The sequence below is a fragment of the Cryptomeria japonica genome, chromosome 4 (genome assembly GCF_030272615.1).
Source record: "Cryptomeria japonica chromosome 4, Sugi_1.0, whole genome shotgun sequence".
NCBI lineage: Eukaryota > Viridiplantae > Streptophyta > Pinopsida > Cupressales > Cupressaceae > Cryptomeria > Cryptomeria japonica.
Window position 1 is genome coordinate 195,464,409 of NC_081408.1, and position 26,271 is coordinate 195,490,679.

Here is a 26,271-nt window from a genome sequence, read left to right on the forward strand (position 1 = left end):
TACTCCCCACTACGTGACACTTGTTAATCAATATACATTCTATAATGAGAATTATATCCTTATTTTTAGAAATGAAAAATTAGATTTGATTTGTTTTGATTTTAATTAAATCTTATTTACACATTTTTTTCTAAATATACACTTCACATATTTTTTTCTAAATATACACTTCCATCTTAAAATTATTTTAAAAATTCTTGTCAGCGGCTCAAATGAACTTGTTCGTCTCTCGAGTGCCACATGTTCACCATTACTCCCATCCACAAGAAGAAAATACATTCTTAAATTAAAAAAGCGAGTTTGCTTGTAACAAAAGCAATAAATTCAAATGGTATATTCTACACATACGAAACAATATCACTCCATATCCTCCCATCTAAAACACGTATTTTCGACTCTGCGAAAACAATTTCTCCCGCAGTTGGGGAACAACTTAAAACCCCAGCATGGCTCGCAAGACGAGCTTTGTACAGGAGTTAATATTATATGCAATAAGTGCAGCTGTGAGTTATTTGGTATTTGCAGCGGGTCTCAAGCATCTTGACCCCAATAAAGAAGCCACTAAAAAGGCCGCTGAACGAAAGAAGGAAATAGCAAAGCGCCTGGGTCGACCCCTTATTCAAACGGACACTTATGAGGTTTTATTCAAAACCCTAACCCTAGAATTTTTATTTTTGTTCGGTATTTCTTAATCTTCGCTATTTAAAATATGCTATGAAATGTTTGTCATTGAAAATTGCGTCCTTATCGCGTCAAAAAAATCTATGAAGAATTATTGCTTTTTGAAATTTAAAATCTTTAACCGTAGAATTTTTATTTTTGTTTGGTATTTCTTACTTATTTTACTTTAATATTTGTTATGAAACTTGTGTCGCCCAAAATTGCGTCCTTACTGAGTACGTCAACAAATATCTATGAAGAATTATCGCTTTTCGAAATTTGAAATTTTTAACCAAACCTCGATGTTCCTTTTTCCCGTTTTTGTTAGTTTATATATTCTATGAAAAAAATTATATAGGAAAGTTCTGGTCACAATGAATAAGAAATAAAATTATGATTTTATTCTTTTGCTTTCGAGTTTCGAAGTCTACTTGTTTGTTTTGCCAAATGCTTACTCTATTACATATTTGCTTTTTCATTTTTTCCTTTTGTAATCTCTGTTTGATTTATCTTTTTATTGAAAATTCATATCATTGGAAATTCCATTCGTAATGTATGATAAAAACAGGTTCTGAAAATTTTGTACTACTGAATTTCTGAATTTTTTAATTTTATTTTTTAGAAGCCATTAAATATCTTGTTACTTCATCTTGTGGCCTGCTACATAGGGTGCACTAGTTTATCCTTGATTAAGAGCTAAGGACTGAGGTCAAACCATTTTGTCCAATTTGCTGGGTGCAAAGATATTTGGACTTTCTTTATCAGGAGCTAATGATGTAACACACTGCATGGGTAACTAGAGTTTTTTGATTAAGAAATGACGACTATGGGTAATCATTCTTTCAAATTTGCAATCAATTTTTTTTGTTTAGAGCTAAGTGCTGGGTAATCTATTCTACCCAGAGTTACCCAAGAATGCGTCCCCGACCTGAAAACCCCCGTCCCCGTCTCGGGGACGTTTCGGGGACTTGGGGACGGCCGGGGGACGTTTTCCCCGTCCCCAAATTGCCCTGTTTTTTGAGGGGACGTCCCCGAAGCGGGGGGACGCCTGCCCTAGCTCTGGGGGACGTCCCCAATCTGTCCCCGGGACGGCCAAACATCCCCCATTCTAAGGCCCTTAAAAAATATTAAAAAAATTTAAAAAGTTGTATTTTCAATTTTTTATTTAAATTTTCTAATATAGGCCCCTTATTAATTCAAATTGTTATTAAAAATAAAAAAAAATTAAAAGATAACATTAATTAAATTTTAAATTTATTAATTTAATTCATAATTTTGACAATGAAACTATATGGCAGCAGTGTAGCCTTTGGGCATTTTGACACAGGGATTAGAAAATCGCCAAACTCGGCGAGTCAATAGAAAAATAACACCGAATGTCTTTATTAAAGTAAAAGTTTTTTTGGCCTCGCGGGGTGCTGCCCCTTGACTCCACCTTGGGGGTGCTGCCCCCAAACCCCCGTTGAAAAATATGGGGGGAAACTGCGTCGATCGAAGTAGGGAAAATTTAACCTCCGAGTCTATTGATATGCATATTGACAATGTGAATGAATTGAAATTCTGATTTATGAATGCATAATTGCATATTGTGTATTGAGTATTAACAATGTTGTATGTTCAAAATTTACATTCTAAAATGTTTTCAACTTTTCATAGTATAATACACATGTTATATCCATGTTTTATTGTTTTCATATGAATATAATGTATGTATGCATGCTTTATCCATGTTTTCATATTAACATTTAGAATTTTGAAATTTTCCTATATATTTTAAATTTTTCCTATATTTTATATAGCTGTCCCCTTTGCCGTCCCCCGCCATCCCCAAATTTGGCAAAAAAAATTTGTGTCCCGGAAACGCGTCCCGCCGTCCCCTGCCGTCCCCGTCCCGGAAACTCGGGGTAACTTTGATTCTACCAAATTCGCCAGGGTCTTAAATCTGACCTTATTTCTTATAGCAAAATTTGATCCTTGGTGGGTTCTTTGTAAGCCAAGCAACTTCTTCAATAGACCAATAGCTGAATTTCAGAATTTTTATATATTATTGTATTTACGAAACCGTAATCTTATTACTGTTTGTTTGCTTGTCTCATTTTTTATTTACTTTTTTAATCAAACATCTATATGTGAAATTCCATCCACAACGAATAAGTAAATCTATTGTGAAGAGATTTTTGCTTCTAAATTTGGAATCTTTATTCATACACTTCTGCAAATTTTCCAGATACTGATTTTTTTGGTTCTGTTTATTTTAATTGTTTAATCAAAATTTTATCTGTTGAAATTTCGGTTTTGGTGAATGTGTTGTTGATTTTCCATTACAATACTAGGATCACAAGAAGCTGACCATGCACAGTAATCATAGGGAGTGCTCTATTAACCACGGGCAATGATACAGATCATTGTTGCCCTCCCAACCATAGATGATATGTGCTATCGTCACACCTGAGCACGAAATAATCTCTCTCTCTATATATATCAAATATGAACAGCAAGATGCTTTTACAATAATCAAGTACAAGGGCCAATGTGAATTGCTTCACTCCTTGAAGCTCTATGCATACAACAATTCACCACACAAGGTGATATATAATAATCGAACTGTAGAGATGAATTTAATATATGAAATCTGAACTGTATAAATCACATTCGATTCTGCTGAAGGGAGATCAACCATATATTCCTTCTTGCACCAATAATGAATTCGACTGCTATGAAGAAAATCGATCTGCTTATATGTATGCTGGATCCAAACTTCTTGCTGTGTGTATCTTCAATCTGCCTGTGTATATGTGTTCAGTTCGAACTTGCTGTGTGTGTATGCCTCCGAATTCTCTGTATCTGTATACTTCCAAATTTACTGATAATTTCGATCTGCTGTGTATATGATTTGATCTGCCCATACATGTATTCATCGTCGGCTTAGAGAGAGGGAGACGTTCTTTTGTATCCATCCGTGGATCATCCAAACAACATGACTCCTTGACCAAGTCGGCTGTGCTTCTTCAATCGTGCCTTTCCCAAAGGTGGCGGGTTAAGTGATAACCGATTCTCATTAACCGATAACACTATGTCATTATTGTTAATCCATCACATTTATTAGATAGGATCAAACTGTATTTATTAAATATGAATTTGTAATATTCAAGATAACAATTAAATCGTAGTAGACAAATGTGTAAGGCTTGTTAATTTTAAGACCAGACAGATAACAGTAAGCAGAAAATAACAAAGAAAACACACATAACACAACAGTACCCTGGGAAAACCTCCCTCTTGGAGGTGAAAAACCCAGCAACAAGTCTCAGATGTTTATTAGGCAATAATCAGAAGTGATTTTACAATATGCTTCAGTACTTGAAGCTGTCAGCACATAATGGACAATAATAGCTTCAACCTAGGGAGTGAACTTATCTGCAATTCGGATGTTGCTGTCCCAAAGATGAAATTCGCTGACCTCCCAAGGTGATAGCAGTGCTTCAGATAAGGTTCGTTGAGCTTCCAATAATATTCGCTGTCTTCTAATAGTGTTCGCTGTCCCCTGATTGTGTTCACTGTGCACTCAATGATGATCGCTGCCTTTAGATGATGTTTGCTGATCTTTGATCATGATATGCTGATCGCTGAAGTAATTCACTTATGACAGATAGGAATGTATTTTCCAAAATGTATATCCGATGTTTGTAAATGACTTTGTATATATATGTGACCAACTAACCTAGAAGCCTTAGGTCGGCCTTGCTAAATGATTTCATAATAATCTAAGGTTGGCACCCAATATAGGGTCAGACCAATAATCATTTACAAGTTACATTTATATATAGGTCTTGTCCTATCCACAGGTTACATTATACATAGGTCTTGTCCTATCCATAGCAAGATATAATTACAAGTTACATGTATTTGATCCCAGCCCTAAGTTACATCATTTGCCTTCACGTTACATGTGTTTGGGCCCAACCCTAAGTGGTTCGGATTGCATGAGAGATAATACATAGGAATTTAAATTGTCATTGACAACATTAAAATTCAATAGTCAGGTATCGGAGCTAGCTACAATTTTCAACAAGGCCGAAGGCCATACACACATTTGTAATTGCTATGTCGGCTTGAAGTATCCGACCATAGCTATTATATCAACATGTGTGAAAAAAGTCTGAACAATTTTCATTTTAGTATGGTAAATTAAAAAAAGAAGCTCAAGGTCAACAATCTAATCATGAAAAAACATATGCACAAGGATTGAAAAATCCACATGCTCAAATCTTTTGTTAACAATAAAAGTTTACTGAAGGATAGGACATCACAGTTGAAAATATTTTTATATTCTATTCTATTCATGCTAACTTGCCTACTCTTTGCTCCCGATAAACATATTATCTTCACTTGCAAAAAGGTTGGAAGTGATTGCTGCAAATGACAATGATAGTATTCAGCCTAGGAACATAGTAATCACAAAAACAATGCAACAACAAGAGGGTAACCTATCAAACTGCAGTGTTCCCTGCCCACTCACTTGAAACAGCTATTGGAAGGTTATACTCTTCCACTTTCAGCTATGACAGCACTTTTTTCACCCGGGCTCATCATCTGACATCAGTCATGTGTTCGAGATTATTCTAGTCTATCTTCATTTTTGTAAGAAGAGCAATCAATATCCTTCCCCAAATATGTAGTAGCCCTTGGCTACAATGTGTGATACAGTTATGTGATTGGTTCTTGGCTAAAATTTTGATATCCAGATTTCTTCACAAATTAGAGAAGAGACAGTTACAGTAGAGGTTAAACAACAACTTAATGATTTACAACATTAGCCCAAAACAGTAGAGGCTGAAATATGCATATGATAACACTCCTGTAGCCATGACTTGCAATAGAGATTTCTGTACACAGTTAGTTCTGATGTTAAATAAATTAATAACCAATGGTGTATATATATATATATGATCCTGAGAAAATGTGACAATTCCCACTCACAGATTGTAGGCATCTGCATTGTCTCTTTGATGAGCTTGCCAAATAGTCCTCTGTGTTCTTCGTGATTGCATGACCTTCCTCAATCAGCAGCAGCAACCAACACAAGTGGTAGATGGTCCTCACCCTGCTTAATGTGGCGATCTAAGTATTTGCATTGCAAAGAGGACAGTGCTGATAAGTAATCCGACCTGCTATATGTCTCTCCAACCAGGAGCTGAGTGTGGTCTGCTGTTGAATTCGACTGTCATGTATAATGAAGATGGGGTCACTGGTCCCTTGCTGACCTTGCAAGGCTGGTAATGCTTCAATTTTTACAGTATATTGCTTTAAGATGTCATGCCAATAGTCTGGCAGTGCTAGGACGTCAACTTTCAGATGTAGGCCACATGAATGACCATAAATTCCTTTCAGATGTAGACCACATGAATGACCATAAATTCCTTTCAGATGAGACCATGTCAATGACCACGTTAATTAGTGGTGTGTCATGACATGCCCTCGAGATTTGTGGTGAAGATGGATCATAACTATTTCAATTTCTTTCTAAATCAATGAGACCTTAATGACTGCCAACAAAAATGGGTAAGCTCGCTCCAAGTTGACAATTTTGATACTGAATATGTCAAAAGGAAAAATAATGTAGTTGCTTATGCACTCTCTAGGATGCCAAGCATATCCTCCATTTCTGAGATTTCTAATGATTGGAAGGACTTGTTAATAGCTGAATATGCAAAAAAAAAAAATTTCCAATGATATTTTTGACAAAAAATCAGTAATGAAATGTTCAAGGTAGGTGATGGACTCATCAAGTATAAGGGAAGAATCTTCTTGATTCCTAAATAAAATGATCCTAGAAGCAATTCATGGTTGTCCTCTAGTAGAACATTACGGAGTCTACAAGACATACAAGCAGATTAGAGAAAGGTTTTTTCTTGGAAAGGTATGAAGAAAGAGGTGCTCAAGCATGTATGTGAATGTTTCATTTGCCAGCAGAAAAAGTTTGAGTAGACTTTCTTTTGCTTCAGCCCTTACTCATTCGTGAACAAAATTGGGAGAGTATATCTATGGACTTTATCGCAAGACTTTCAAAGGCATGGGATAAGGGTTGTATTTATGTGGTGGTAGACAACAGAACAAAATATGCACATTTCTTCCCTATTGCAGCCGATTACAAGGAACAAGTAGTAGATTTGTTCTTTAGAGAAATTTTTAGACTCCATGGGCTGCCAAAATCAATTGTAAGTGATCGTTGGTAGCAGATTTTTAATTCTATTTTAGCAAGAATTGTTCTGATTGGTGGGCGCTACACTCACTCCAAGCATAAGCTACCACCCATAGATAGATGGCCAAACAGAAATAGTTTGTGATGTCCCCGATTTAAGGCTGGGTCAGCCAGCCCATATTTTAAGTATAGAAATAAATTATTATAATTAACAAATGGATTAATTAAATAATTTGTTTGAGGCCAACTTTGTGATGCTGACTTTGATAGTGTGGGGAGCCCAGGCCGACTTGAAATGAAAAATATTAAATAATTTTGCCTGATTGCCTTGGGCTGACTTGTTCTTAACATGTATTAGGCCTTCTCCTTCACCTGGATGACTTGAGGAGGATTACATATTTTTACAGGGGCTTGTGAGAAGGAAGGCATTGAAGCTTGTCCTTTTTGAGCAGCATTAAACTAATGCTTGTATTTCTGAGACAGAGACCTCAGAAATTTCATTACCAGGTAGGACAATCACCCGGCCCCTTCCCAACATGTGTCTTAATTTCATAAAACATCTGCTTCCCTGAACAGAATGATAATGCAGGGTGGACACGGTGAGGAAGATATATGGTTCTGAACAACTGATTGATGCGGAGAGTGAAGATTTGTGCCGTGCAGAGTCCCATCACTGAGTTTTCTGGCACAATATATCAGCACCTTTGCTGTATGTCTATTAACATCAGCAAAGCTGGTTAAGAGGTTTCCACTATCGAGGAGAACACAATTTGAGGTGTTGCCGAGGGAACAGTTAGCATAATTGACAAATGCTGGAGCTATCAGTAGAGTCTTAGAGTGGTGTGTAACCATTTCTTATTGAAACTGTGATCAGGCTTTATTACATCTGTATGCTGCTCACCAGCAGCAATATTTTCATATCAAACGTTTGATTTCTGTGGTCAGATCAACTGATAAAGTTGCCTTCATTGCCTGCGTATGTAATTATTAACTGGTTAATGCTGTCAGGATTCAAGTTATTATCTGTTGATTGTGATTTCTGTGTCTTCAAGTAGATCTGGAATTTTCCTGTGTTTGCTATTTAATAACTGTGTTTATAAATCTGGAAAATTTCAAGTGGGAAATTTCATAATTAACAAATGGGTAGAAGGATATTTAAGGAATAATGTTTCAGGAGAGCAGAAGGTATGGGTCAAATTCCTCTACTCAGGGTAGTATTGCTACAATACAACACACCACCTGCCTATTGGTATGTCTCATTTCAAGGCCTTGCATGGATATGATACCCCAACTTATTATTTGATAGCAGGGTGCCGGGGACCAAAGGTTTGATTCAAACAAGCCAAGATGTGTTGAAGATCCTTAAAGTGCATTAACAGAAAGCTCAAAATCATTGCAAACAATATGTTGATCTGCAAAGAATCGAGAGAACTTTTGTAGTAGGGGACATGATTTTCCTAAGATTGCAGCTTTACAAGTAGTCATCTCTTTGAATATGTAGAGCGAAAAAGTTAAAACCATGTTTTTATGGACCATACAAGATTATATGAAGAATTGGAGCTGTGGCTATGAGCTAGAGTTACTGGAAGGGTTCAAAATTCATAAAGTCTTCCATGAATTATGCCTCAAATAGGTGATTGGATGGCACCTTGTACTTTCTACAACTTTACCACCTTTGGATGACAAGGGAAAATTAGTTCTTGAGCCCGAAGCTATTATGGCAATGAGGGAAAGGAAATTAAGAAACAAATGCATTATAGAATACTTGGTGAGATGAAAGAATCTTCTCGAAGAAGATGCTACCGGGGAGGGCGCTTATTGAGGTTTCAGACTTCTTGTTGTCAACATGCTTTTCCTCCAACCTTTGCTTTCTCTTGCTCTTGTCAGGTTGCTGTACTTGTCCATCCAGGCATACCTTCCATCCATCCCTCACCTTTCTCCTTTATTCTTGTAGTTTTGGACTTCTGCCTACCAGTATACCTCTTGCTCAAACTCTCACTCCACAACTCTCAACCAATGGTATGAGTCTTGTGGTATCCCTGACTTTCGAACCCCCAACACTCCCGCTATTTTCACTGTTCATTCCTATCTACCCTTGCACAATTGGGACACCATCAATGGCCAGTTTTGAATCAGCAACTATTCTAGAATGTATTTTTCTAGTCCAATGGATTCTAATGCTTTTGTAGTGTTGGAAGGGGAAGATGCCTCTTCATTTATTGCAGTGGTTGCAAACCTAGCCCTCAATTATCGCAAAATCTGAGTCGTTGTTTTGAGTGGGAACTTGTTTTGACTGTGGATCTTTATGCAATCAAATGGTGGATGTGTTCCTAAGAACTTTCAGTCTATTTTACCTTCATTGAAACCCCAATAAACTTCTCAGAGCATGTGTTGTTCAAAGTATCAGGCTTGAGTATGGAAAACTTTAGATGTGCAGAGAACCAGAGGACAAAAATTCTTTAACCTGGTGAGGCGACTTCCTTCGGAGGTTAATAGAGGACTTCCTTGCTACAGATCTGATTCTGATCGTACCAAAAATGTCAGCAGACTATAGTAAGCAAACCAAAGAGTATTTTCAGTTGTATTTGTTGCTACATACTCATTCTTTTTTGGCTTGGCAGATCTTGGGTGATGTTACAGGTCAAACCTTTAACATGGGGTGAGGTAAACATATTCATACCACTACCTTGCTGCATGTCTGCCAGAGTTGTGGACTGCATTATTATCAGTGATGGAGATATAAATTTTTGTATGTCTTTTATGTGTCCATTAAACCCTGAGCCCTATGACAAGATGTCAGCCATAATGAAAATGCCAAAAAATCTTGAATTGTTTTTGCTTGTGAAAATTTGATTAAGTGATTCAAAGCTTAAAATAATAAATTTTGTATGCCATTAGTTGTGAATCCTGGGAAATTCTGGTCAGTTTTGCAAATTGTGTTTCCCGAAATCCCAAAGCTTTATGAAATGCTGGTGTGTTCAAAACTGCACTGTGGTATTTAATGGCATATATTTTACCATTGAGATGGTGCTTTAGTATTTTTTTACTTAGGATTGAGTACCGAGGCCATGGAAGAGATCATGAGACTACTTGCTTTGGTGTATGATTGAACCTAGGTTGCTTTCTAGTCATTAGTCCGCAACATCACTTTCTGATATACCAGCTGGGTTATTGACTGCCTTATTGCAGTGTGTGACAATTCAAACCTTGGTCACTATAGGAATGCACCTATCATCATCTCACAACCCTTTGGATGTGTGTATTACCACTACCTTCTCTTCCCAAATTTTGTTAATCTTTTATTCAATTCCTTTATTTCAAATTCAAATTATTCAAGTATTTGAAACTGTGTGATATTCCTGGCTTTAATAATTTACCTCTGGAGTGTTCAATCTCTGAATTATCATTTTGATCATCTGAATGTACAATGCCTTAATTGCGATAGTCTTTCTCATTACATGTTGGAGATTTGAGTCTGGTTCTGGATACCAGCCCATTGATTAACTGTTGAAGCACAAATTTGATTAATTTTTTTTTATGAGCAAATTATAAATAAAATAGGATCAAATATGTGGAACCTAGAAAAATGTTAGCAAGGGAAATATTGAAGACATAATAGAAACATTAGTTTAACCATTTCTACCTACTACCTAACCAAGTTTGAGGATTATTCATTCTAGATGGTAAATAATTTTTTGAATGTGTCCATTGCTATTAAACTTTTGATTAATATGTTATGGGGTTTATGTGAACGGCAGTTCAAACTTCTATTACTTGTCAAAGACATTTCCAGGAGAGTAGGCATGGGAGATTTTGTGGTTGGGATTTATGTGGGCCATTTAGTTTACAAACTTCTTGTATTAGAGGATTTTGCAAGACCAGAGTTTTTGAAAATATAGACATATAAATGTACACATTTAAATTATGAAAAATTCCTACCAATGGAACTAACATTTGTAGGCCTAATTCAATATATAGAACACAATATGTATTGTTTCATCAGAAACTTTGATTTAGAGCTAATTTTGCTCCTCTGTGGCATGTTTTTAAAAATCATAGTTTGTAATTTGTCACAGGTCATGCAGAGAATGACATGGTTTTTTGCAATTGTGACCAACATAGCAGTCTACTCTGCATTATATGCTTCTTGGTGTGCCAATTTTATGGTTTGATGATTGTGGCTTTGCTGATTTGCAGGATGTGATAGCTTGTGATGTTGTCAACCCAAATGATATTGATGTGACGTTTGACTCAATTGGAGGGCTGGAAAATATTAAACAGGAACTCTATGAAATGGTTGTCCTTCCTTTACTGAGGCCCAATTTGTTTGCACAAGGCAAACTTCTTGGCCCTCAGAAAGGTGTTCTATTGTATGGCCCACCTGGGACTGGTAAAACCTTACTTGCTAAAGCATTGGCAAGAGAGTCAGGAGCAGTTTTTATCAATATAAGGATTGCCAATCTGATGAGTAAATGGTTTGGGGACGCCCAAAAGCTTGGTATGTGTAATAAAACAGTTCCATCCCAGTCCTAGATGAAATTCTATGAGCAGTTTTTCTTTTGTATTGCTAGTAAAAAAGTGCCAATATCTTATCATGATTATGTTTATACATTGTATATTTATTTATTTATCTGATGGATATTGTATTAAATTTTCGTCCTTTTTTTAGCTTCTCACATGTGAGCAATAATTTATGTGTTGTGTCCAAAATCTTTAGCATTAGAAAAGAGGTGAGTATAGATAGTCTTCTCAAGTGTCTTAATTTCATAAAAGTAGGGTTATGAGACTAGCAACTTTCAATTACATTCTTGATGTTCAAGGAAGAAATAAAAAAGGTGCCTTCAATTCAACAGTTATCATGCCACCCTTTGTAAGTTCAATAGCTCGCAGCACTGACAGTAGATGTCAATCTTTCTTGAGTTCTTAATGTTTAAAGGGCTTTTAGAAACTGAAAGGAAAATCTTAAAACACTCTTTTGAGAAAACTCAGCTACGTGACAAAGCATGAGAAAGAAGTTATGTGTACATGAGAAGTCATGTAAACAAGTGATAAAAAGTTTTACTGAGTGTCATATGGACCCAATTGATGGTTAACTAATGGTGGAGTACATTACTTTTTATTAGTAAGAATAGATATTAATACAGGGTGAAGCTATATGTATAGAAAATGGCAGAAGTCTTAAACATAGTAAATTGTTTTTGGAGTTAACTATATCTAATGATCGTTTGCTATGGCTTAACCATGCAGTTATAATTTATTAGCAGTCACTGTTTTTCTTTCATTTATTACAATTATCTATGTGTTGGATGCTCTGTATACTGATTTACATCAGTGTAAACAGAGTGTGGGTAAAGATTGCCTTTATAAGTTTTGAATGATGCATCTACTTTTTTTAATCCTTAACACGTATTTTATATGACATATAGAGCTTACTTTTCTTTTTTTTGTGGTTTAATCATGCAGTGAATGCTGTGTTCACATTGGCAAATAAAGTTCAACCTGCTATCATATTTATTGATGAGGCGGATAGCTTTTTGGGTCAGCGTCGTTCCACTGAGCAGGAAGCTATTGTACAAATGAAGACTGAGTTCATGGCATTGTGGGATGGTTTCACAACTGACCGTAAGAATTACCTCTTGTCCATATTTTTTCTTTCTGTTCATAATTTTTAGGGCTTGTTACATAAATTGCACTATTGCTGTAATCTAGAAGTTAACCGTTGTACTTTAGTCTCACTGGGCATCTTCAGGTGACCTTTTCATGCTTGTTGCATAGATTCTTAATGAGAAGTTCTGAAATAATAATTTTTTCTTTATAATTCTCACTGGTTGATAAGCTCTTGCATTAGGTGTTCTTTGGTTGTATGGATCATTTTGTTGTATAGCAATGCCATTCACTGTGGCATGTTTAGGTTGAACAAAATCTATCACTTTCGTGATCTCTGTTTATATCTACAGGTTTCTTTAACATAGTATTTTTGGGACTTAAACTGCTGGTTGTTTTTGAAACCTCACATACAAGCCATATAGCATTATTATAGTGAGAGTTTACTATTGTTTTATAGTTTATTTTCATGGAAATTGTTTGTTTGCTTCCAATGGTTTTACTAAACCAAGGATGCTGAGAATGTCCGTTTTCTCACCAATGCAATTATCCACGTCTATTTATATGGTTTGTTACTGGTTAACCCAAAAGGCTTGCAAATGGGTCTAATCAAAATCCCAAGGGTGCGTGCTTTGTCTCCTGTAATTTGATGACAATTTCACTTTGGATGCAAATATTACTGTATTTATTATGTTTATGGTAGTGGTGATCCTGAACTGGTAGCTTTGCAGCTATAAATAAAAGGGACGAGCTTAACAGAAATAAGATAATATTTTGATAGTGTTAAATTTGGGTTGTTCAAAACACCACACCTAGTAATGAGATCAAGCTGGACTGTCCTGGTCTCGACTACATGTCAATTAACAAGTAGCTTCATTGTGCATGTTGTGATGCCATCTCTGATTATGTCTTATGATATGAGCTATGCAGAAAGTGCTCGGGTTATGGTTCTTGCAGCAACAAACAGACTTGAGGAACTAGATGAAGCAATTTTGCGTCGCTTTTCTCGAAAATTTGAAGTTGGGTTGCCAAATCGCTCAGAGAGAGCTAAAATATTAAAAGTGATTTTAAAGGATGAGAATGTTGAGGATAACGTTAACTATGACCACATAGCAAGATTATGTGAAGGATACAGTGGCTCTGACTTAATGGAGCTATGCAAACAAGCAGCTTATTATCCAGTTAGAGAGTTGCTGGAGCAGGAAAAGAGTGGTCAGATAACCTCTGAGGTTAGTTTAGGGTACACGTGAATAATGTTTTTTAATAGTTTAGCTAAATATTGGATGTAATGAAGTGGAATTATCTTTATGATTTTTTGCAGACCCCGAGGCCTTTGAAACAGTCAGATTTGGAGAAGGTCCTTTCCGTTACGAAGTTATCAAAGGATGCAGCAGCAGATTATGGAATGAGGAGACAAACTAATGTGCTATCAAATTCAGGAGCATCAAGTGATCAGGCAGACATTAACTTAACAGATTTAGCAAGGCTTTTTGCTATGATGGGTCATGTACAACCGACACCATCTGCGCCTGAAAATATTCCTGTAAATAAGAGCAGTTCGATCCCCGAAAATTCTTAGTCATGTTATGCCAATAAGTGAGAAATTTATTTTGGAGAGCTGCTATATGATAGCCAAATGTAAATTTTTCTTTGAATCTTACAAATTAATACTCTAATGGCTGCAGCAGCCTGCCACAAATTTTTAATGCCAATTTTTTTTGACAGCCTTTGGTCAAGCTAGATGAATGCAAGTTGAAGACTTGTTCAACTATGCATGGCAGGAAAGAATGCTTTTATTCAGAAGCATATCTTATTTACTTGTTATCTGATCGTAAAGATAACAGATAACAGCTTATTTGTTTCAGGCAATAGTGACATGAACATATGAATTGTCATCTTGCGAACATTTTGTTCCTATCTTTGCCTTTATTATACAGGATAATTGGCTGTTAATGATCTGCTCGATGCACTCTGAAGGGCTCTTGCTTCACTACTTAATTTGTACACAACATCCGCAAATAGATGAATTAATTCCAATCAAAAGTACTTTTGACCATTTAAAATAAATTTGTGTTGTAAACTTTGCAATATAGGATTGATACGTACGTAAAATTTGAATCGTCTAGCAAGAGTATTTAGCTTTTCTGCCAGGGATACTAAAGTCTAAAATAGATAAAAAATTGAAATACTGATGAGATAATGTGTTGCACGAGTATATTGATAACTTTAAATATTTTTTTAGTAAAATATATATTTCAAATGTTACATTATATGTGGCTTTAAATATAAATTGTTTCAGAAACTCAATAAAATGAAGTAGAATCCAAAGAAGTAACAGTATGCACTATACTGATACATGAGACCAACATAAACAAAATGAATGCAATCTTTTATACTATCTATTAAATCATAAATGTTGTTTCTTATTTAAAGATGTTGGTTCTAATATCAATATTTTTGTTTGCAAATTGGAGGCCCAAAATCCTTACCTACCTGCTCATAATGGATTTAAACTGACAACCATTCACATTTTTGCATTTTTTCCTCGTCAATCTCAAGCAATTTTTGTTTACTCGCCCATCTTTATTTATTTAATTATTTGAAAAGTACGAACTTTATGCAAGATGAAGGGAGAACATGGAAAACCATGCATCACATGGAAATTGATTGACATGAAAATCCTTCACACCAAGTAGCTCACAAAATGTATAATGTTGATGACTTTATTTCCTATCCGGGGGATGGCCGTACCACCACATTCTGTTGCTGGACAAAGCCTTCATTGGGATTTTGACCTTTATGACCAAAGGATCTTGTTGAAGTGACTACTCAATGGTGCAGGATAGTGGGTGTTTCTAGGTTTTTGTTGGTAAATGTTGTAGAATGATGACTAATGACATTCATTCAGGTCATCAGAGTGGGGAAATGGGCTTCAGCTTGATAGATTTCGCCTCTGCTAGGGCCTTGGTGGCAGTTCATGCCACTGACACTGTAGTGGCCAGGAGACCCAGAAGGGAGCACTGACTACTCTGAGTGGTTGTTGCCATGGTTGTTGTCAAGTGTCAAGAAGCTTGGATTGACTGTGCTAGTAGTGGGTAGGCATACAGTGCTCATGTGACCACCTTTCAGAAACCTTGCTGCCATGGAAGCTATTGCCTGTGTCATTTTATTCTCTGCTTTACTTTCTTACTTTGCTGGGTAATCTTGTCTGTGTTCAGAATTTTTAAAAGTTTTTACAAGAAGGATCTGAGAGGCAATTAGAGTGACGATTCTCATTGCCAAGAATTGGTATCGTCGATCTCAAAACGTAATGCTAAGTGCCGTCCATCAATTCTCATAAAGGGAATCAATGGTTAAATTTATTTTCATGGACGTTCAATTCTTTTTACAACTTCCAAACCGTTAATATAAGCTGTAGCTATAAATAATTTCTCACATCTGAAACTATTTTCACTTCTTTAAGTTTACAAAGAAACCACAACATTCCCAAGTGTAGTCTAATTTTTTTCTTAAATGCTAAAATCAAAGACTTTGAGAAAATTTAAAACAACTAATATGCATGTGGGAATCCACAAACAATTTTTTAAAATTTTGATAAATAAATAATAATTGATTTAAATGAAGCATAAAGAGTTGACAAACATGAGAAGGACAAATGGTTCGGTGTTGGTTCAAAATGTCAATAAATGTTTATTACTTCTCAATGTTTTAAAATCTAATTGTATACTAAGGTTAGACCCATCTCTACAAGTATAGACTCAACTTACTTTATAAAAGTGATTTTATAACGTGTAAGAATTAATAGGACCCATCTCCACAAGTATAGACTCAACTTACTTTATAAAAGTGATTTTATAACGTGTAAGAATAATATAGGACCCATCTCCACAAGTATAGACTTAACTTACCTTACGGAAGTGATTTTATAACTCGTCAGAATAATCTAGGACGTTTCAAACTACTATAAATCGCTCACTCCAATCCTTGATGTCAAATGATGCTAAGGGTTGGTGGTGTTTGCAACACATGATAGACTTCGTAAATCACAAGGGTTGAGTTCTCTTTGGTCAATTTTCTAGATTGATAAACTTCACAAATTTAAGCAAAGAATCAAGATGAGCAAACATGCAATAGTTCTAGGATGATGTATAGTTCTAAGATGAGCAAACATGCAATAGTTCTAGGATGATGTATAGTTCTAGGATGATGTGCTTTGATAAATTTGCTAGCTCTCATTGCTGTTATATCTTTTGGTAACTCCTAGAAGATTTCAAATGAATGAGAGAATGTTTTTAAATACAATATTAGTCAATAAATTTTAATTTTTTATTTGATAAAGGGTTTGAATTTATGATTGACCTAGGTAAGATTTGCACCCTCATATTAAATCTAGGATAGTGCATGGTGAATCCAGAAATCAAGAATGAATATCTAGGGATCAATACTAAATGTATAAAAATATGAGGTAATTTAGTCTAAAATCTTTCACTCTAAAATCTCTCAAAAGACTAATCAAAGAACTTGACTACTTATTCAACTATGAAGATGACCACCCAAGTTCTATAAGCCTAATGGAAAGCACAAAGAACTTAGAAGATCAATCTAACAAAAATAAGTTATGTTTCTACTAAAAAAATATAAGAAGATCAATCTAACAAAAATAAGTTATGTTTCTACTAAAAAATATAAATAGAATATAATATCCATGAATGGAAACCCTTGGTTATATAAGCCAAGGTGAGACATTTGACAAGAGCCTAAATCATATGATTTGTTGCAAAAATAGAGAACAAACCAAAACAAAACTGAAAAACTAATTTCATATATAGTGCATGGAAATAAAATTAGACATAACATCTTCTATGGCACCACAAATATGAGGTCATAATTATTTGGAATTAATCATGAGATTTTCAACTGTTATGCTACTATAATCAAAAACCTAAAGAATTTTTTTACGTCTAAGACATTATTGTATGGATCTCCCCTAAAATATATATTTTCATTGTGCTCAAAAAATGGCATTTATAACTGGAAGAAGCATAACCCAGGTAATCGCTATTTAAACTATACACAAACCTAGGGGACATGCCATCCTTAAGCTATAGTGGCAAATTATTCCACAAATGACTAGTTTGGACAGAAATAACTCAGAGATTCTTGCAGATCTTAACTACTATAGATGTGCACACCATTTACATTGTCGCTCTATCAATAATGCATCACCTTTGGCTCCACCCTCATGACAGTTTTATGCAAACATATTTCTATTTGGTTCATTCAAACCCTCCTCCTGAGGATAAAATTTAGGTATATGCTACACAAGGCAAAGACATGTTAACTTGGGCACGATGATGCTTCTATTAAGTACCATGCACAGGTTTGTCCTCCCTCTAGTTGGATTTCCTCAGATTTAGCATTATCTGTGCAAAATTTATGTTTCCATTAAATATTCAATAATAACAATATTCAAGGCATGCACATCTCCTAATTATAAAAGTACATAATATCCATGCCAAACCCATAATCTATGAATCAAAACATTCCTATCACAAAAGATGAGTGCAAGTGACATAAGGGGCCTTAAAGCACCAGTTGAAAGATAAAATTCATGGCCCTCCTACAACATATAGTACATCTTATCCCAACACTTTTAAGCCTTCCCCTAGTGCAACTCTCAAAGCCCACACAAGGCAAAAGTATTTTCTATAATCTAGTTTACGAGCTTTTTAAAAATTCAACCAACCCAGCCATACAAATCTTGCAGAATTTAAAATCATGCCTGGGAGAGGTATAGGTATGGCAAAACCCTTTATACATGCAAATAAAGGGAGAGACAAAATCTGCCATTCATACAACTATGATGGGCAAGGAAAACAGATGAGATTGTTGCAAAGATCTTGCAGAATCTCAGCTTTCGAAGGGAGTTGCTTCAATAGATCTAACAGCAACAAGATAGGTCTAAACAATAGCCATGCAGCATGCAGTCTTTTCAAAAATGTATTCATTACTGAACTGGGATGCATAAGGTTGAAACAACAGCTATCCTCTTTCAAAGATGTGCCCCTTCCTACACCAGGATGCATTGAACAGTCCTAACAAAAGATCCAGAGTGCAGAACTTATTTTTCATCCTTCTAGATATAAGCCAGTTTAGTTGGAAGTTGCAGGAATCACAACAAAGATGGCTCAATATCCTGTTTCCTTGAGAAATATGCTAAAAGTCTAAAACACATATAATGTGCTGTTAACATTCTCTTCAGATAAGTTCACCATATCAAAATATTTCCTTCCACTTATAAGTTAATAGGTGATAGTGTGGAGTCGTGGACAATTGTGCATCTAATACAAAGAGATTTCTAGATATTAAAAAATTATCATTTATTAATTATTATTACTAGTATATTCTAACTGGAAAAATAAGGCAACAGAAATGCCTAACGAATGTTAATCAATGCATTAAATTTTGAGATGCACTGAAACAGAAAAAAAAAATGTTTTGGGCAAAATACCATCAGAGTGGGAGAAGAAAGGATTAACCCTAATAAAAGCATTTTCTGCTGTTCTTGATACACCATATGTAGGTTTTCCTTGGATGGCAGAACTGAATTTCTGTATGGTTTACCCCTTAAATGTCTTACACATTACTTTTATGGAATAACAATGGACAAGTTTGTATCGAGTCCAAAGGCTAAGGTATTCTGAATAAGGGTTGCCAATTTTGGTAAGGATGCAGCCGCTATTACACTTACTGACAACCCTTGTCCTTTAGAACAACATTAAGACTCCACAATCTACAATAAGGATAAAGCAACTTTCTCAAAGTGCATGTTTTCTTTTATCTTTGATAAGTGAAAGAAAAACAAAGGCTATTAGCAGAAACCAGAATAGTCATGTAAAGACAACTGCCTGTGAAAACCATAATAAGTCAAATTATGCATATTCATATCTAAGTTTGAAAGCTCGCATTTGAATCCATGCATCCGAGTTCTTGTTGAAGATTGAGGGTGTGTCAACTGTCAACAACAAAGCTAGCATAGCTCTCCTGAGACCATAGCTAGTTTTAAAGCACAGTATTTCCAAAATCAAATCCACTCCTCAGCTAAGGAAAGGAGATAGGATTGTCAGTGGTATCTCAAACAAGAGGGCCATAGAAAGCATTGAAATAGTAGATCCAACAAGTGCGATGGCATAGCTGTAGACCATAGGTAATTGGCATTCTTGAAATGCACAGATGCTTGTGATACAAACAGAAGGTGCTTAGATAGTGGCTGAATATATCCTCATAAAAATAACCAGAAAGAAATTTCAAATTTGTAAGTAACTGTGACAGTTAAGACAAACAGACATAAAAACTGGAAGTAAACTTTGGCAGATATGTGGATTAACTTAATTCATCTGACTTTATGTCTCTTAGCAGACATCCCTCGTGAACCTCTAATATCAGATACCCGAGACTTCCCTGCAGCTTTTACCTTCCGCCGTCGTCTTTCCTCTTCACTGTCAGATTCATCACCGTTTTCCTTATCTGCATTTCGGGCTTCTAATTCCAATTCATCCCATGTTTTTCCCTCCTCTTCAGAATCATCTTCCTCTTCTTCATCCTCATCTGACTCCACAAGCGATTCATCTTCAGAATCCTCGTCATCTGATTCTGATTCCTCTTCTATGTCAGAGGGCTCATATCCCTGATCTGACTCCTGTGAATTCTCCATATCAGAATCACTAGCTTCCATATTCAAAAATTCCCAACCACCATCTTCAATAAATTTATCTGGATCATCTGTAATAGTCTTCAAAATTGGCCGCCAGTTTAAGTTCATTCTACTTTCATAATACTTTATATCCATGGAATTCAGCCATTCCTTGATACCATCAAGGGATGAAGAAGGAATTGCATCAATGCGGAGGACTTCCCGCTTAAAGTCCTTGAAAACAACAGCCATATCAAATGCCTTCTGCCCAAGCCCTACTCTCTCAAGATTAACAATCTCAATCTCACTAATAGTTATTACTAGGAAAGGTATCTCCACCAACTCCACCAAACAGTTAACCGTGGGAACAATAAAAGCCGTTGCTTTGAAAGGGACTCCATGAAAACCAAGCTCTCTAAATGGTATATCAAACTCAAGTTCAAAATCTTTTAAGTGAGGCTGTTCCCACAGCTCTGTTACTCGTTTGACAAACCCTTGAAACTCTGCATTAATTTTATTTTTCCTGTCTCTCTCTTGTTGTTCTTCCTCAATTTCATCAGGATCATACATTGACCTTCTTGACCCTCCTAAAGTTTGGACCACATCCATCACCTCCACATAAAACTGGACATCCTTGGTCTTCTTGGTCCCTACCATAATATGATTGTGCAAATGGAAATGCAGCAATGTAATCATCTCCTTCTCTGCTGGCTGGAAGAACGCATGCTTAATGTTCTGATACATAATATCAACTCTTTCTTGTGCTCTCATCGTTGAATACCGAAAACCATTATGGTGCGCCTCCAGAGTTCCCGTCATCTTTCTTCCTCTTCCACCAAATACTGGCCTGATCCACAAATCTGTCAACCTAGTTGGCTTTGTTTTTGAAAGTTGAAGTTTCTCCTGAGTCACCAGTGTAGCTCTTTCAGCCCTTTCGGATTCTTTCATTGCTACAGACCGTCTGTGGGACTTGATCATTTGTACAACTTGGTTGATGTGACGTTGGTCCTTGGATCTAAAGGAAATTTCCTTAACATAAATACTGCTGGGAAATTTCATTGTTGGTGTATAGTTGACATTAAAACCAGTCCCTGGCACATTAAATATTATCCTTATATAGGAATTCCCTCCATCATGTTGACTTGTAACACTCTTGATGGTAGCTATATGGAATGGAACCATTATACCATAGATGGGTACCAGGACTGCATCATTTTTTGTATCAACCTGAATCATAAGCTCTCTTAAAAAGGGGATGTCATCAACATTTTTGTAGGCAACCATCTCAGTAGATGTCTTTGAAGAGCCATGTCCATCCCCTGTACCAATACCCCCTGAAGCCAATCTTCTTGCAGTTTCCTCATTCTTTTGCCTTGCAAGCTCTGCTTGGTGTTGCCGACGCTGCTCTTCCTTGGTCATCTCCTGATTATCAGATCTTAACGTTGCCTTGGAGAAGCCTGATTCTATTCCATTTACCTCAGCCTTGGGCTTGGATTTCTCTTCCTTCTCTTCCTCCTCATTGAATGAGTAAGCAACATCAGTATAAACTTTAGAGCTCACCCCAGTTGCATTTTCAGGCCCTTTATCCTTAATAACCACAGTGTCAGCAAGAAGCAATGAAAAATTCTGTGTCTTCGGGTTACTAGTCTGCACCTGCAAATTTTGAAACCCAAGTGATACATTAAAAGCCATCCCCGCTTTCAGACATTTATCATTTCTTGCATTTAAACTCAACCCAGACTCCCGAAATTCAATCCCTATTCCTGTTCCTGCAGATTTTGTGAGGTGAGGCAAAAGTTCAGGGCCATCTCTTTGAACAACCTCTATTGCCGCCTTATAGGCAGCATTAACAGGGTTTCCTGGCTTAAGTGCACTTATTGCTGCTTCCTGTGCCTTCAACAAAACCTTGTAGGCTTTTCCTTGAACATCTTTGGCATCAATCAAATAAGTCCTTGCCACATTTGAGCAATAACTGTTATATCTGGATCCAATTGCACAAATGATAACACCAGTGGCATCATAGTAAAGATAGTCATCATTGCTAACAGCACCAGGCCTCAAATCAAACTTTCCCCCACTCTGAAAAACAGGGGGGTAGCAAATATCAACATTATCAGCCTTCAACTTTACTTTGGCTTTCTGTGGATCAAGAACGGCCTTCTCTGTATCATCCATCAACTCAGAATGGGTAACCTTCTTCTCATCGTCTATAACAACCTCCAACCTTGGCAAGACAACATTTTTCAGAACAGATGCACTCAAAAATGCAGCCTTTTTAATGTTGGTGAGTTCTGGCTCATCTTTAACAGCAAAGATCTCTGAAAATCCAGTGCTGGCATCCACGAGCTGAAACTCTGAGGTCCTTAATTTATTAGCCCAGTCTTCCAAGAGCTGCCCTTCCGGAGTCTCTTTAGCAATCCATCCCACCACTGGAACCTTTGATCTGCACCAGGAAATCATTTAAAGGATCAACTACTTGTTCCATTTAAATAATCAGTCGATAAAATTGGAACTGATTTGTCCAGTCTGCTAACAAAAAGTATGTTATTTTTCTGGATTCAACTGTGAGAGTTTTTATGTTATTTTTCTGGAGTCGAATCCAGAAAAATAACAAACATATCAATATGGACTGTGGAAACTTCATGCATTTAACAAAAAGTAGTCCTCTCTGCTGAATTGTTTTCATTTAATAGCACTCAGATAGGTAAAATGCTAATGAAGCCGGATCTTTTTAAAGTTTAAAATGGTTGGCTAATATTTTTAAAATCATTGGCAAATCTTTCTGATTTAATGAAAAAAGGATGTATGTGTTAAAAGACACGTTTTAAGGAAAAATAAATAAATTTTATTATGAACATGTACCTTTCAGCAAATCTAATTACTTTATGTTGTTAAGTGTTTTTAGGTTTCCACAGCCCATAACCAATAGAAAACAGCTTCTGGAGAAAATCTGGCAGAATTTTAATAACACCGACATTACGAATCACACTGCTGACAACCCTTGGAATGCAGAAGAGGATGGATCACTTAGAGTCATCCAAAGAATCAATGTTATCAGAAGTACATCGCAGATTTTTCTAAAAGCTCTCTTCTAAACATTTATTAAAGATTTGCATATGTATCATGAAGAATGCAAATATTTTATCGAAAATATAGCAACTGACTAGTCTAATTTTGAAATTTTGCAAAAAATAAGCCAGTTGATGAAATATCGCTCATACCCTGACTGTGCCCTTATGGCCTCACACATGGTCTTCATCTGGATGATTCCAGCATCATTCCTGGCCTTCACGTGCAACACTATATTAATACCCAAGGAGCTCTTGGCTGGTTTCTTCAATACCTCAAGCAAAGAAGCCTTTCTTTGGCTGCACATAAAATGTACCTCCTTTGCCATGAATACCATAATTGTTTCCGGAAATTCATACCCTAACAGCCATATATTCAAAGCTGAAGATTTTAAATAACGCAAATCTTCAGACTGTGGAGGAGCTGCAGCTGTTATTGCCTCACAGGTGCCCCACAAGTCCTGCCTGTTCTGTTTCCAATGCACATACAATGTCTTCAATCTTTTAGTGAAGCTTTCGATATTTAGCGCATAGCCACTTGAGCTCCCATTTCTATCTTCCGCCATTTTAAACCTTAGGAAGAGAGTGCGAATCAGAATATGTGCACACTTCAGAGCACTTCATGAAACTCGTATGAATTATCCAATTCCTATTAAATGGGATTCTATTTCTTATGATATAAGTCAATGCACTTCATGTTAAAAATGCATCAGAAATGACAACACAAAACTTAATTAACCAAGAATTTATTACAGGCACTAATACAGAATAAAAATATAAAGAGTGAATCTCATATCAACTGAATAATATACTTACTGATCAGTACAGAAGCAATTCTTCTGGTAGCGTGTTTTTCCACAGAACAAACCCTGAAATGGAAGAAATCAGTACATGTGGACGCTTCAGGATACTCAATGAGGCTTGTGTGAATCATCCATTTCCTACAGTATGAACTTAAAAAACAAGGTATTGCCCTTTGGCCTAAAAAATACACGAACCATTATGCACACCTGGAATTTAAAGCAAAGTTCAGAGAAAAAACATTACAAAGAAAACAACTAATTCCATATTTTAATTGCATAATATAATTACCGATTAGCACAGAGACAACTCTTTAGAAAGTAAAGGCACACAAACCTCAATGAAACTTGAATGAATGATCCATTTCCTACTGCATGAGCATCTTTAAATAAAAGATAATAACCGTTTGATACGATAAAATGAACCATCAGTTATTAACAAATCCATATAAGCGTGGGATTTAATGCAGAATTTTTACAGAGACCAAAAAATCTCATATTAATTGAATGATATACTTACCAATTAGTGCCGAGGCAACTCTTTAGTAAAGGATTGATACACCACACAAACCCTCAGTATATCTGGCAACATCAGAGGACTCGATGAGGCTTGTGCGAGTGATCCATCTCCTACTGTATGTGTCTCCTTTGAATAAAAGGTTTAGCATCAAAAAATGCACCAGCAATTTATGCAAAAACTGTATAAGCCTAGGCATTAATGCAGAATTTAGTACAGAAAACAGCAAATCTCATACTAGTTGAATAATATGCTTACCGATTAGTACTGTGGCAACTTTTTAGTAAAGGGTTGTTATAGCACACAAATCCTCACTGCTCATGGAGACTTCAGACTGCATAACACTCAATAAAGTTAATGTAAATAAGCCACTTCCTCCTGTTTGGGCTCCTCTAAATAAAAGGCAATACAATTTGGTATGAAAAAAATCACCAGAAATTATGTACAAAACCATATAAGCATAGAATTTGATGAAGAATTTAACACAAAAACCAATAAATCTCATATTAATTGAATCGTATACTAACCAATTACTAAAGTGGCAACTCTTTAGTAGAGATCTGTTATACCACACAAACCCCCGATGCAAATGGAAACTTCAGAGCATTCAATGGGACTTGAGTGACTGGTCAATTTTCTACTGTATTGGCTCCTTAGAAGAACAGATAATAACCTTTGGTCTGAAAAAAATATTCCAGTAGTTATATACGAACCCATATAAACCAAGATTTTGATGCAGAATTAATAGAAGGAAAAAAATACAATATTTCATTTTAATGGAATAATTAAAGGATTACCATAGAAGCAATTCTAGTCCTGGAAAAGGTTTTTAAGGGTTTACAGAAGTTGGGTTTTGTTTGCATATAACGTAGTGCTCCTGGCTTTGCTAGATGTAACAGCAATGACGCGTTAAACCCTGTTAAAACCTGTATAATGGAATACAGAAACAAAAGTAATAAAGACGATGATAAATATCAGATTTAATTGAACAACTTGCTTACATCGATTAACGCACAAGCAATTCACTTGCAGAACTTACAGTGGAGAGTTTTTGAAGGGTTTACAGTATATTTGCTGATCGTATTACTGAGCAAATTGCGTAAAATAAAGAGAAGAAACGTGATTTGAAGTGGACATTTTGCCGCTTCAATTTGGCGGCAACTAGAAATGGCATAGCTAGAGAAACAAGCTTCTCGGGTTGAAGTGTTTTTTTTGTATTGAAGAATCTGGGGTTTGGGGTTGAAGTTTCATGTAGTACTAACAAATTTAAACAAATTCAATGAAATTTAAGAATCTGATGTGATAGGAAACAATTGTACTATTCATCAAATGAAATGTATATTAGGAAAGTTAATTTTATCATGTAATTCAGTGTATCTTATTGTTTTCTCTTTAAAAAAGTCTATTTAAGTCTTTCTTCTGTAATATCGTAAAATTGGTCATCTAAATCATGGGCTTCTAATCTCGACAACATACCAAGGTTCTAACCAAAGGCAATTAAATCAATCTTGAGCATATTAATTAATTCTTTAATCATCAAATGTCATATGGCAAGTGAATTACTCAATATTAATTTATTTAATTAATTGAATCATTCCAAGAAAATCATTGTGATCAATTAATCTATTTAATTTATTAAATATCTTAGCATATTTAATTAATTAATAAATTTGCTATTTAATCATGCAAAAAAGGAATTAATTTATTACAAAAGAGGAATTAATCAC

At 35.8% G+C, this 26,271-nt stretch overlaps 2 protein-coding genes across 5 annotated transcripts; one reads left to right on the plus strand and one right to left on the minus strand.

Annotated features, from left to right (window-relative positions):
- The first annotated feature begins 286 nt into the window (after positions 1–286).
- On the plus strand, positions 287–14,422 carry LOC131076290 (uncharacterized). The gene is made up of 5 exons (XM_058013409.2): positions 287–638; positions 11,060–11,360; positions 12,326–12,484; positions 13,397–13,695; positions 13,788–14,422. Exons 1-5 carry the CDS (start codon positions 447–449, stop codon positions 14,043–14,045), a joined length of 1,209 nt encoding a protein of 402 aa, XP_057869392.2. The 5' UTR covers positions 287–446; the 3' UTR covers positions 14,046–14,422.
- A 4,955-nt stretch (positions 14,423–19,377) lies between these two features.
- Positions 19,378–25,792, minus strand: LOC131076291 (FACT complex subunit SPT16). Of its 4 annotated transcripts, none has more exons than XM_058013413.2 (8): positions 25,584–25,792; positions 25,386–25,470; positions 25,072–25,224; positions 24,803–24,878; positions 24,548–24,673; positions 24,044–24,096; positions 23,381–23,800; positions 19,378–22,602 (listed from the first exon to the last, which is right to left on the minus strand). In XM_058013413.2, the coding sequence occupies exons 7-8, from the start codon at positions 23,791–23,793 to the stop codon at positions 19,860–19,862; spliced, it is 3,156 nt and encodes a 1,051-aa protein (XP_057869396.2). In that variant the 5' UTR covers positions 23,794–23,800; positions 24,044–24,096; positions 24,548–24,673; positions 24,803–24,878; positions 25,072–25,224; positions 25,386–25,470; positions 25,584–25,792; the 3' UTR covers positions 19,378–19,859. The 4 variants fall into 4 exon arrangements, with proteins under 4 accessions (XP_057869396.2, XP_057869395.2, XP_057869393.2 ...); XM_058013412.2 differs by having other exon boundaries at positions 24,548–24,660; positions 25,342–25,470; XM_058013410.2 differs by having other exon boundaries at positions 25,342–25,470.
- Positions 25,793–26,271: the final 479 nt, after the last annotated feature.